Raw genomic sequence first — 13,006 nt, 5'->3', positions numbered from 1 at the left:
ATCCCTACTCTATAAATGATAAGAACCCCCCCATTCCTTTCCAGGTGGTATATGTAAGAAGACCCATGTCAGATACCTTCATTTAGCTGGATGATGCTGTCCCCTCTATGCCCAGCTTATCTAGTCATTAAAAAGCAATATTCATTTGTGTAAAGACATTTATTTATAGAGGAAAAGGCTTAGTAAAATATCTAATCGAATTGTCTTTAAATCAAGCCTATGGAACAAAGATGCGGGCAACATTTATGGCATAAACCCAAACCTCAGCTTCCCCTTTTTTGCTTTATATTATGTCCACATGCATCTTTGACTCGTTGGTTGTGAGTTAAGGCATTATTTTTATTTGAAAAGAAAGTAGGGACATAGCAAAGAAGTCCCAGGATCCTCTGTAGGTCAGAGTTCGCGGAGAGGTTCAAACTCCAGAAAAAGTCAGGATAGCAGCTGCAGGTTAGAAAACAGGTTTTCCATCATCCACTGGGTTGGCTGGTTCCCCTTCCAGACTACTTGAGCCTTTTCTTTTGTCTAACCAAATATTCAGTACCTAAAGAATTAAGGAACACATAGCAAGCTATTATGAACCTTAAACGCTGAAGTATTGCAAGTTTTTTTTTTTTTTTTTTGGCAAATAGACTCAACTATACTTTTTTCTTTAAAGTATGATGCTACCCAGAAAGGAAACCCACAAATGTCTTCTAGCTACTATATCTTATCCCCTAAAGATGGGAAAGTGTGAACATACATTAATATCAACAGATGAAGCAACCAAAAAATACACAGTGACTCCGGTCTCTTTGGAGTTTAGCCTTTGACTTGAGGCTCTGGAAGCGGGAATTCCCATTACTTGTCTATCCTCAGCTCCCTTGAGAGCTCTTCACTGCTGCCTGCATTCCTAGACGACTTCACTCTCAAAGCTGGACTTACTGTGAGGCTCAGGGTTTTCCAAACCAGCTGGCACATTATCAATCCTTCAGGGCCTTAATCACCTTTAAAAGTAAACTCTGGGCCGGGCGTGGTGGCTCAAGCCTGTAATCCCAGCACTTTGGGAGGCCGAGGCGGGTGGATCACGAGGTCAGGAGATCAAGACCATCCTGGCTAACATGGTGAAACCCCGTCTCTACTAAAAATACAAAAAACTAGCCGGGCGTGGTGGCGGGCGCCTGTAGTCCCAGCTACTCGGAGGCTGAGGCGGGAGAATGGCGTGAACCTGGGAGGCGGAGCTTGCAGTGAGCCGAGATCGCGCCACTGCACTCCAGCCTGGGCGACAGAGCAAGACTCCGTCTCAAAAAAAAAAAAAAGTAAACTCTGAGAACACAAAGTCACCTCGAAATCACCTTTATTCTCATAGAATCTTGATCTGAAATCAAGATCCCAGAGGCTACAGATATCTACATACGCTACCTGAATCTGCTCCAGGACTTCTCGCCGCATCTCCACAGCCATATGGTATACGTGATGATCAGAGTCATTGTACATTACAGCATTTTGGAACATCAGCATCAGGTCTCGCTGGAATTGGGCCATGGTGCGAATCCGACCTTTAGAGAGATTTCTCTTCAGGCTAGTTAAGTCCATGGGTCTGCAGGTGACCAAGAAAAAACAAAGAAAATCAAACTTTTGTGTGGAACATGATAACCTAACGTGTTCTCTTGAAGAACTAACCAGTTCTTAATGAAAACAGTAACAAAGATAACAACCCTCATCAGATAATAAAATAGCAACAGCAGTTAATATTTGCCTGTTTACAATAGGCCAAACACTGTATTTCTATACTAACTCAATCCTCTCAATAAACCTGTAAGGTAGGTATCAATTAATATCTCCTTTTTTTTTTTTTTAAGTCAGAGTTTCACTCTTGTTGCACTTTTTTTTAAAGCCAGAGTTTCACTCTGATTGCTCCATTGCAATGCAGCAATTTCAGCTTACTGCAACCTCCGCCTCCCAGGTTCAAGCGATTCCCCTGCCTCAGCCTCCAGAATAACTGGGATTACAGGTGTGCACCACCATGCCCAGCTAATTTTTGTTTTTGTTGTTGTTGTTGTTGCTTTTTTTTTTTGAGACGGAGTCTCGCTCTCTCTCCCAGGCTGGAGTGCAGTGGCGCGATCTCAGCTCACTGTAAGCTCTGCCTCCCGGGTTCATGCCATTCTCCTGCCTCAGCCCCCAAAGTAGCCGGGGCTACAGGCGCCCACCACCACGCCCGGCTAATTTTTTTGTATTTTTAGTAGAGATGGGGTTTCACCGTGGTCTCAATCTCCTGACCTTGTGATCCGCCCACCTAGACCTCCCAAAGTGCTTGGATTACAAGCGTGAGCCACCACGCCCGGCCATAATATTTGTATTTTTAGTAGAGATGGGGTTTCACCATGTTGGTCAGGCTAGTCTCGAACTCCTGACCTCAGGTGATCCATCTTCCTTGGCCTCCCAAAGTGCTGGGATTACCCCAAAGCATGAACCACTGCCCCTGGCCTTATTATCTCCATTTGACAGATGAAGAAATTGAAATCTAAAGAGGTTAAGTACTCACTGAAAGGCACACAGCCTAAATTCCAATTCAGAGGCAGCCTGACTCCAGAGCCTACAGGTCAAGCCACTATACGATCAGAGGAGCAGTGCTGGCCCCAGTTTCCAAAGTTGTAAACAGCACCAATGATAAGTTTATCACACAGTAGTTATTTGCTGTTTACAATGTACAGTCATATATTATTTAGTCTACTTCTCTTACCGCACAAATAAAAAGCTAAGAATAATTTTTTCTCCTTTCATGGAGATGAAAAAAGGATCAAGTGAATATTAAGACAATATTAATGAAACACAGAAAGTAGATATATAAGAGAAGGCACAGCAGTGTAAAAAGAAGACTGAACTGCAGGTAGGAATCTGGGGCTTAGTTCTAGCTCTGCTAGTAACTGTTGGTTGATCACGAGCAAGTCATGACCAAGCACCTCTGAGCTTTAGTTTCCTCATACCTAAAGAAGTTTGTCTCTGCTGTTTGAATGATGGTATCATTCTGTCTCTGCTGTTTCAATGATGGTATCCCCTCTAGAATTCATATTGAAACTTAATCCCAAGTGCAACAGTATTAAGAGGTGGGGCCTCTGGGAGGTAATTAACTCATGAGTACTCTGCCTTCATGAATGGGATCAGCATCCTTATAAAAGGGCTCCATATCGAAGAGAGTGCCCTCTTACCCTTCTGTCCCTTCTGCCATGTGAGGACACAGTGTTCATCCCCTCTGCAGAATACAACAACAAGGCATCACCTTAGAAGCAGAGAGTAACCCACCTCACACACCAAAACTACCAGTGCCTTGATCTTGGACTTCCCAGACTCCAGAACCAAAACAAAGAGAAATAGGTTTCTATTTTTTATAAATTATCCAGCCTGTGGTATTGTACTATAGCAGCACAGACAAGTGACTCTCCAAAGGTCCTGTCATGAACTTTTACACTCTATTACCATACAGGTTTATGACAGCATTTTAGATGACTTATGCTATAAAAATCCAAAATAGGCCAAGCATGATGGCTCATGCCTGTAATCCCAGCACTTTGGGAGGCTGAGGCAGGCGGATCACGAGGTCAAGAGATTGAGACCATCCTGGCCAACATGGTGAAACCCCGTCTCTACTAAAAATACAAAAATTAGCTGGGCGTGGTAGCGCACGCCTGTAGTTCCAGCTACTCGGGAGGTTGAGGCAGAATTGCTTGAACCCGCAAGGCAGAGGTTGCAGTGAGCCAAGATCTCATCACTGCACTCCAGTCTGGCAACAGAGCGAGACTCTGTCTCAAAAGAAAATAAAAAATGCAAAATAGGCTGGGATTACCTACCTGTAATCCCAGCATTTTGGAAGGCCAAGGTGGGAGGATCATTTGAGACTAGGAATTTAAGACCAACCTGGGCAATATAGTGAGACACCATATCTATAAAAAATTTAAAAATTCCTCCTTAGTGATATTCTGAAGAAAAATAATAACATTTCAAACAAAGAAAAAGTTTTATTACAATAAAAAAATCAGGCCAGGCACAATGGCTCACACCTGTAATCCCAGCACTTTGGGAGGCTGAGGTGGGTGAATTGCATGAGCCCAGGAGTCTGAGACAAGCCTGGGCACCATGGTAAAACTCTATGTCTATAAAAAAATACAAAAATTAGCTGAGCATGGTGGCACACACCTCTAGACCCAGCTATTAGGGAGGCTGAGGTGGAAGGATAGCTTGAGCCTGGGCAGTTGAGGCTAAGTTATCCATGAAATGTGCCACTGCACTCCAGCCTGAGCGACAGAGTGAGACCTGTCTCAAAAAATAATAAGTAAAAATTTAAAAAATAATAAATTTAAAAATTAGCTAAGTGCAGTAGCGCATGCCTGTAGTCCCAGCTACTCAGGAGACTGAAGTGGGAAGATTGCTTGAGCCCAGGAAGTCAAGGCTGCAGTGAGCCATGATTGCACCACTGTTTAGCAAGAGTGAGACCCTGTCTCAAAATTTTATTTATTTATTTATTTTTGAGACAGAGTCTGGCTTTGTTGCCCAGGCTGGAGTGCAGTGGTGCGATCTCGGTTCACTGCAAGCTCCGCCTCCCAGGTTCACACTATTCTCCTGCCTCAGCCTCCCGAGTAGCTGGGACTACATTCACCTACCACCACGCCCGGCTAATTTTTTTTGTATTTTTTAGTGGAGATGGGGTTCCACCATGTTAGCCAGGATGGTCTCGATCTCCTGACCTCGTGATCCACCTGCCTCAGCCTCCCAAAGTGCTGGGATTACAGGTGTGAGCCACCATGCCTGGCCAAAAAAAAAAAAAAAAAAATTTAAATAAAAAATAAAAATAAAATCCCAAAATACTGAGAGGTGAAGCTGGCTGGGCTTTTGGGTCAGGTGGGGACTTGGAGAACTTTTCTGTCTAGCTAAAGGATTGTAAACACACCAATCAGTGTTCTGTGTCTAGCTAAAGGTTTGTAAATGCACCAATCAGTACTCTGTAAAAACGCACCAATCGGTGCTCTGTATCTAGCTAAAGGTTTGTAAACGTACCAATCAGCACTCTGTAAAAATGGACCAATCAGCACTCTGTAAAATGGACCAATCAGCACTCTGTAAAATGGACCAATCAGTAGGATGTGGGCAGGGCCACATAAGGGAATAAAAGCTGGCCACCCGAGCCAACAGCTTCAATGTAGCAGGGTCGCCTTCCCTGGTGTGAGAGCTTTCTTATTTAACCCTTTGCAATAATTTTTGCCCCTGCTCGCTCTTTGGGTCTGCACTATGTTTATGAGCTGTAACACTCACCCTGAAGGTCTGCAGCTTCGCTCCCGAAGCCAGCGAGACCAGGAACCCACCAAGAGGAAGAAACAACTTCAGACGTACCACCTTTAAGAGCTGTAACACTCACTGTGAAGGTCTGCAGCTTAACTCTTGAAGTCACCAAGAGCCCACTGGGAGGCAGAAACTCGGGACACATGTGAACATCTCAAGGAACAAAATCCGGACACACCATCTTTTAAGAACTGTAACACCTTGAGGGTCTGCGGCTTCATTCTTGAAGTCAGTGAGACCAGGAACCCACCAGAAGGAACCAATTCCGAACACAGTACTACAGTCAACCAATGTTCATAACTTCCATTTGGATTGACATCTGTGCCTTAGTATACCTATAACTAACTGAATATACAGAGTTCCTTTTAAAGTTTTGCTCCAAAAGAATAGTGTCAGAAACAACCAAAGGCTAATTTAAGATTATAATTAATGAGCAGGCTGGGCACCAAGGCTCATACCTGTAATCCCAGCACTTTGGAAGGCCTAGGCAGGCAGAATGCATGAGCTCAGGAGTTCAAGACCAGTCTGGGCAACATGGCAAAGTTCCGTTTCTACAAAAAATAATATTAGCGGGACCTCGTGGCTCATGCTTATAGTCTTAGCTACTTGGGAGGCTGAGGCTGGAGAATCGCTTGAGCCTGGGAAGCGGATGTTGCAGTGAGCTAAGACTGTACCACTGCACTCCAGCTTGGGCAACAGAGTGAAACCCTGTTAAAATATATATATATATGTATAAAGAGAGAATGGATCATGTTACTTAAAAGTGAATAGTACAAAATAAAAAGCCTGTATCATCCTTTTGTTTCCTGCATTCCTTCTTAAATGAAGACATGATACGGAGCTCATCATAACTTCATAAACTTGTTTGGCTATGAAACATCTGAGTTTGTAAGTAATAAAAATAAATAACAGATGGGAAATAAAAAATGAAAAGGCAGATATAAAAGCAACCAACCTTTCTTTACCCCTTTTTCACTGACCTTTTCACCACATCGTTGTACCCTGGGGCCTGCCTTTCTGACACAGGCTTCAGAAATGGACTGCTGAACCTGTTAAGGGACAAACCCAGAGAGGGTAAAGAAACCCTGGCAAGGCATTCTAAACGAGAAGAGTAGCTCAGTTCTTAGTATACTTCCTTTAGGGGAATGCAGACTATGAGCACCATTTGGAAAAAATCTATTTGTTCCCCCTTGCCAGAGAGTTTAAAAAAAAAAAAAAAACTATAAAATATATATTATTACAATATATTGATTTAGGGCTCAGAAATTTGTTCAGAGTTCCCGAGGCACTGTCTCTGTAAAAAAAGAGAATCCACCAGATTGAAAAGAATATGCATTTTAAATATAAATGTTATCATGTAATAGGAACCACTTTCTAGAGGCAATTCAAATGGCACAGCAACTATTTCTTGTACAGACTTGTGAAAGCAGCTGTGGGTACTTTGGGATAAATCAGGCTTAGATACAGAATCTCCCTTTCAACTATGGCTCATTTGAGGGATGAACATATCTCCTTTTATGCTTAAACCCCAATATGTATTACTACTTCAGTTCTGAACATAATCCTATTACCACTTTGGAGACCTACCTGTGACTGGCAATCATCTTCCAGACTGGCAGGAGAGTCTTCTTGAATAGCAAATGATCCTGAACTGGGTCATCCTGGCTTAGATCAGCCCTATGGGGATAAAACATGAAGAAAAGAGACAGTAACTTCACAAATAATATTCTGTCTCCCCCAGGTGGGTAATGAGGTTTTCTTAAGACATGCTCCTAATTAATACCTGAAGCTTTTTATCTCCCCTTAAGTTATCTGGCCAAGCAGAGTTAGTTATTAATATCTATTGCTTTCTCTTTTAATTTTTTAATTTTATTTTTCTGAGACAGAGTCTTGCTCTGTTGCCCAGGCTGGAGTGCAGTGGCGATCTCAGCTCACTGCAACCTCTGCCTCCCGGGTTCAAGCAATTCTCCTGCCTCAGCCTCCCAAGTAGCTGGGACTAAAGGTGCACACCACCACGCCCAACTAATTTTCATATTTTCCATAGAGACAGGGTTTTGCCATGTTGGCCAGGCTGGGCTCAAACTCCTGGCCTCAAGTGATCCATCTGCCTCAGCCTCCCAAAGTGCTGGGATTACAGGCATGAACCACCATGCCTACCCAATTTTTTTTTTTTGAGACAGGGTCTTGCTCTGTTGCCCAGGCTGAAGTGCAGTAGTGTGATCATGGCTCACTGCAGCCTCAACCTGCTGGGTTCAAGCGATCCTCCTGCCTCAGCCTCCCAAGTAGCTGGGACTCCAGGCACATGCCACCACACCCTGCAACTAATTTCTGTATTTGTTGTAGAGACAAGGTCCCACTATGTTGCCCAGGCTGGATATCTACTGCTTTCTAATAAAGATTTCATATTTAATCTAAATTCTAAAGTAAGAATGTGGAATTTACCATCCAAGACTGTGAACTGCCATAAGATAAAATGTCTCAGATTGGGCCCAGTGCGGTGGCTCACACCTGTAATCCCAGCACTTTGGGAGGCCGAGGTGGGCGGATCATGAGGTCAGGAGATTGAGACCATCCTGGCCAACACGGTGAAACACCATTTCTACTAAAAATACAAAGAAAACTTAACTGGGCGTGGTGGCGGGTGCCTGTAGTCCTAGCTACTTGGAGGCTAAGGCAGGAGAATGGTGTGAACCCAGGAGGCGGAGCTTGCAGTGAGCCGAGATTGCGCCACTACACTCCAGCCTGGGTGACAGAGTGAGACTCTGTCTCAAAAAAAAAAAAAAGTCTCAGATTGCAGATTTCCTGCTGTTTGTACAGTCACAATATGTCATCTTAGCACGCTATTGCTCATACTTAAGGAGTTATAGAAAAGCAAATGAAGGCATTCGTCACCAATCTACATTTTAAACTGTATCCTATTTGTGTACCAAAAATTGAAATCTAGGCTGGGCACAGTGGCTCAGGCCTATAATCCCAGCACTTTGGGAGGCTGAGGTGGGACTACTTGAAGCCAGGAGTTCAAGACCCAGCCTGGGCAACAAAGCGAGACCCTGTCCCTATGAGAAAAAAAAAAGAAATCTGCTGTTTAAAAAAAATTATATATATATATGTGTATATATATAATTTTATATATATGTACATATATAATTATATATATATATGCCTGGTTCAGCTGTATATCTTAGACAAAAAAACACTAGAATAATTATTAGTTTTGCCTTACCACAGACAACTAGGTGGATCTGAAATACACTGAAGAAAAAAAAAAACAGTTCATACTATATTCTCTCAACAGATGGATCTGACACAGGCTGGAAAAAGAACAATTTATTACCATAACAAAAATAACTTTGCTGTAGTGGCTCATGCCTATAATCTCAGCACTTTGAAAGGCTGAGGCAGGAGAATCACTTGAGGCCAGGAGTCACAGATAAAAACAACTTTGTTTTTCTGCTTTAAAATGTAATTCACTTCATGCCAGATGCAGTGGTTCATTCTTATAATCCCAGGACTTTGGGAGGCCTAGGCAGGGGATCGCTTGAGTCCAGGAGTACAAGACCAGTCTGGGCAATATGACGAAACCCCGTCTCTAACAAAAATACAAAAAAATCAGCTAGGTGTGGTGGTGCACACCTGTGTTCCCAGCTATTCATGAGGCTGAGGTGAGCCAAGATCACACCATTGCACTCTAACTTGAGCAACAGAGTGAGATCCTACCTCAAAAAAATATATAATATTTTTTTTGGTTTCCTGTTAAGAAGAACAGCCCCCCATTAAGATTTGAAAATGTGTTTTTTAGTCCTATAATTATCTATACAAAGATGAGACAATTATATAAACCAGGGTGTCCAATCTTTTGGCTTCCCTGGGCTACCCTGGAAGAAGAATTGTCTTGGACCACACATAAAATACACTAACAATAGCTGATGAGCTGGAAAAGAAAAGAAAAAAAAAAGTCAATGCATAAATCTCATAATGTTTTAAGAATTTGTGTTTGGCCCCATTCAAAGCTGTCCTGGGCTGCAGGCTAGGGATTAGACAAGCTTGACATAAACAATCCCCTAAGAGACATGAAAAAGAAACAAAGATCACAAACTTCAAAATAATTTTTTTCTTTTTTTTTTTTTTTTTTTGAGACGGAGTCTTGCTCTGTTGCCCAGGCTGGAGTGCAGTAGTGCGATCTCAGCTCACTGCAAGCTCCACCTCCCAGGTTCACACCATCCTTCTGCCTCAGCCTCCTGAGTAGCTGGGACTACAGGCGCCCACCACCACGCACAGCTAATTTTTTGTATTTTTAGTAGTGATGGGGTTTCACCATGTTAGCCAATATGGTCTTGATCTTCTGACCTCGTGATCCACCCTCCTCGGCCTCCCAAAGTGCTGGGATTACAGGCTTGAGCCACCGTGCCCGGCCTTCTTTTTTTTCTTGTTTTGTTTTTTGAGACAGGGTCTTGCTCTGTCACCCAGGCTGTGTAGTGACACGATCATAGCTCACTGTAACCTTCACCTCCCAAGTTCAAGCAATCCTCCTGCCTTGGCTCCTGTGTAGCTGGGACTACAGGTGCATGCCCCCACACCCAGTACATTTTGTTTATTTTTTGTAAAGATGAGGTTTCACTATGTTGCCCAGGCTAGTCTCAAAATCCTGAGCTCAAGCAATCCTCCTGCATCAGCCTCCCAAAGTGCTGAGATTATAGATGTGAGCCACTGTGCCTGGCCTAATTTTTCTGGCCGGGCGCGGTGGCTCAAGCCTGTAATCCCAGCACTTTGGGAGGCCGAGGCGGGTGGATCACGAGGTCAGGAGATCGAGACCCTCCTGGCTAACACGGTGAAACCCCGTCTCTACTAAAAATACAAAAAACTAGCCGGGCGCGGCGGCGGGCGCCTGTAGTCCCAGCTACTCGGAGGCTGAGGCGGGAGAATGGCGGGAACCTGGGAGGCGGAGCTTGCAGTGAGCCGAGATCGCGCCACTGCACTCCAGCCTGGGCGACACAGCGAGACTCCGCTCTCAAAAAAAAAAAAAAAAAAAAAAATTTTTTTAAGCCTCTCCCTTGTCTCCTACATCAAAATAATTTTCCATTTCAAGTTCATAAAAGCTATTTTAATTTTTTTTTTTTTTTTTTTTTTGAGACGGAGTCTCGCTCTGCCACCCAGGCTGGAGTGCAGTGGCCGGATCTCAGCTCACTGCAAGCTCCGCCTCCTGGGTTTATGCCATTCTCCTGCCTCAGCCTCCCAAGTAGCTGGGACTATAGGCGCCCGCCTCATCGCCCGGCTAGTTTTTTGTATTTTTTAGTAGAGACGGGGTTTCATCGTGTTAGCCAGGATGGTCTCGATCTCCTGACCTCGTGATCCGCCCGTCTCGGCCTCCCAAAGTGCTGGGATTACAGGCTTGAGCCACCACGCCCGACTCTATTTTAATATTTTTAAAAAGAGGTATAGTTTGGGCCAGGCACAGTGGCTCATGCCTGTAATGCCAACACTTTAGGAGGCTGAGGTAGGAGGATCACTTGAAACCAGAAGTTCAAGACAAGCCTGGGCAATATAGCAAGGCTGGCCCTGTCTCTACAAAAAATAAAAAATCAGCTGGGTGTGGTGGCCCATGCCCGTATTCCCAGCTACTTGGAAGCCTGAGGTAGGAGGATCCCTTGAGTTTGGGAAGTCAAGCTGCAGTGAGTCATGATCGTGCCCATTGCACTCCAGCCTGGGTGATGGAGCTAGACCCTGTCTCTATTAAAGAAAAAAAGCATCATAGTTTGTATATTAGGCATAGTTTGTACAACATTAGCTCCATCACGCAGGCTGGAGTAATACAGATTAGGCTAAAGTACAGTGGCACAATCATGTCTCACTGCAGCCTTGACCTCCTGGGCTCAAGCGATCCTCCCACCTCAGCTTCCAGAGTAGCTGAGACTATAGGCAAATGACACCATACCTGGCTAATTTTTTAAAAAGTTTTATTTTGTAGAGGCAGGGTCTCCCTATGTTGCCCAGGCTGGTCTCAAAGTCCTGGGATCAAGGGATCCTCCTGCCTTGGCCTCCCAAAGTGCTGGAACTACAGGTGTGAGCCACCACACCTTGCCTTGAAAGACAGTCCTAATACTGATGAAACAGATTTGTTTTATAACAGGAGAGCCCATAGACTTCTATTTATATGAGGTTAAAATTATACTTAATTAATTATATTTTTGTGTTTTCCAACTGTAATTTTCTTTAACTTATAAAAGTAATCCATTTCATGATTCAAATATGCATAAACAGAAGTACGAATCTTAACAAATTTGGATGAAAGTCTAGGCTTACAGCTTTGAGGAGGTAGCGTGGCTGAAAAGTGTATCCACCAAGGGAGTCTCCTTAATGTTAAAGGCATCATCACACTCGCCTGAAGGGGGCTGGTCTTCCATCTCTGACACATACACTTCACCCTGGTTCTCCCCTTTGGATTCTTGCTGAGCCTCCCCCTAGGAATGCCAGGAAACAGGAAACTTTAGAAGGAGATTTACTTTCTACATAGTAATTTTTAAATGAAGGCTGCCCGTAAGGTGAGAAGAGGTCAATTATATAAAGCTACAAAAGAAATTAAAGAAAGCTGACTTAACTAGACCTAAGTCAATGAGTTCTTGGTAACAGTCTTGCTGGAGGACTTTGACTCTGTGCCACTCACCTCCACCAAAATGGAAAAGCATTATTTGCCCAATTCTCATTGGATTCTTTAAAAACCATCATGATCACCTGTGGCCCTGGAGTTAACTACTCTAGCTGGCCAGATAGTTTTTTTGTTTTTTTTTTTTTTTTTTTTTTTTTGAGACAGGGTCTCACTCTGTTGCCCAGGCTGGAGTGCAGTGGCATCATCATGGCTCACTGCAGCCTTGAACTCCTGGGCTCCCCCTGAGACTCCCAAGTAGCTGGAACTACAGGTACATGCCACCATACCTGGCTAATTTGTTTTTTGTTTTTTTGTAGAGACGGTGTCTCCGTGTATTGCCCAGACTGGTCTCAAACTCCTGACTCAAGAGATTCTTCTGCCTCAGCCTCCCAAAGCACTGGGATTACAGGCATGAGCCACTGCACCCCGCCTGCCAGATAATAATGATGACGGTATTCTAAATTTTACTTATTGCTTACTATAAGCCAGGCACTGTGCTAAGTGCTTTTCATGAATTATCTCATTTAAACCTCACAGGAAACCCACAAAATAGGGTGCTATTATTGCATTTCTGCAGAGAAAACTGAAGTTCTAAAATGTTCACTAACATGCCTAAGGTAACACAGCTAAAACTGGTGCTCAATCCAGGATTTGGATCCAGGTAGTTTAACTTTCTGGAGTTAGCCTATGTGCTCTAACCACTCTGTTCTACTTCCCTAGGCAGAAGACCAGCAAGACAGTTGATTTAAGTTACTTTCTTACCTCTTTACTCTCTGTGAGTAGTCCCTGAACTGCACAAATAATAGAGGGAGCTGAAGCCACCTCTGGCTTTCCATTTTCTCCCAGTGGCTTTTCAGCTACTAAGGGGTCTCCTTTGGCTGAAAGCTCTTCAGTCTCTCTGCAGAGCCTCCTTTCTCCTTCGCTAGCTTTAATTTCCCTTCCTTCTTGTCTGGTACCAGATGGAGGGCAGCAGCCTTCACTTGATTCGTTGCTGCTAATGCACAAGGGCTCCATTAAGTAAGCTACCTGCAATCAAAGTTTATTATTAGCTGC

The 13,006-nt window shown here is 43.7% G+C and overlaps 1 protein-coding gene across 2 annotated transcripts in view; it reads right to left on the bottom strand.

The window, feature by feature from the left end:
- Nucleotides 1-145: 145 nt before the first annotated feature.
- BRD8 (bromodomain containing 8) overlaps nt 146-13,006 on the bottom strand; it is a 41,195-nt gene continuing 28,334 nt past the window's right edge. For both annotated transcript variants that reach the window (XM_033181099.1, XM_033181100.1), the window contains 6 exons: nt 12,716-12,979; nt 11,611-11,768; nt 6,898-6,987; nt 6,291-6,359; nt 1,399-1,576; nt 146-541 (listed from right to left, as the gene is read on the bottom strand). In XM_033181099.1, coding sequence (XP_033036990.1) covers nt 449-541; nt 1,399-1,576; nt 6,291-6,359; nt 6,898-6,987; nt 11,611-11,768; nt 12,716-12,979 — 852 coding nt within the window. In that variant the 3' untranslated portion in view covers nt 146-448. The remainder of the gene's footprint in view (nt 542-1,398; nt 1,577-6,290; nt 6,360-6,897; nt 6,988-11,610; nt 11,769-12,715; nt 12,980-13,006) is intronic.

The sequence above is a fragment of the Trachypithecus francoisi genome, unplaced genomic scaffold, assembly GCF_009764315.1.
Source record: "Trachypithecus francoisi isolate TF-2019V2 unplaced genomic scaffold, Tfra_2.0 Lachesis_group2, whole genome shotgun sequence".
Taxonomy (NCBI): domain Eukaryota; kingdom Metazoa; phylum Chordata; class Mammalia; order Primates; family Cercopithecidae; genus Trachypithecus; species Trachypithecus francoisi.
The sequence above is the reverse complement of the archived record's forward strand: the minus strand, read 5'-3'. Positions and strand labels throughout refer to the sequence as shown.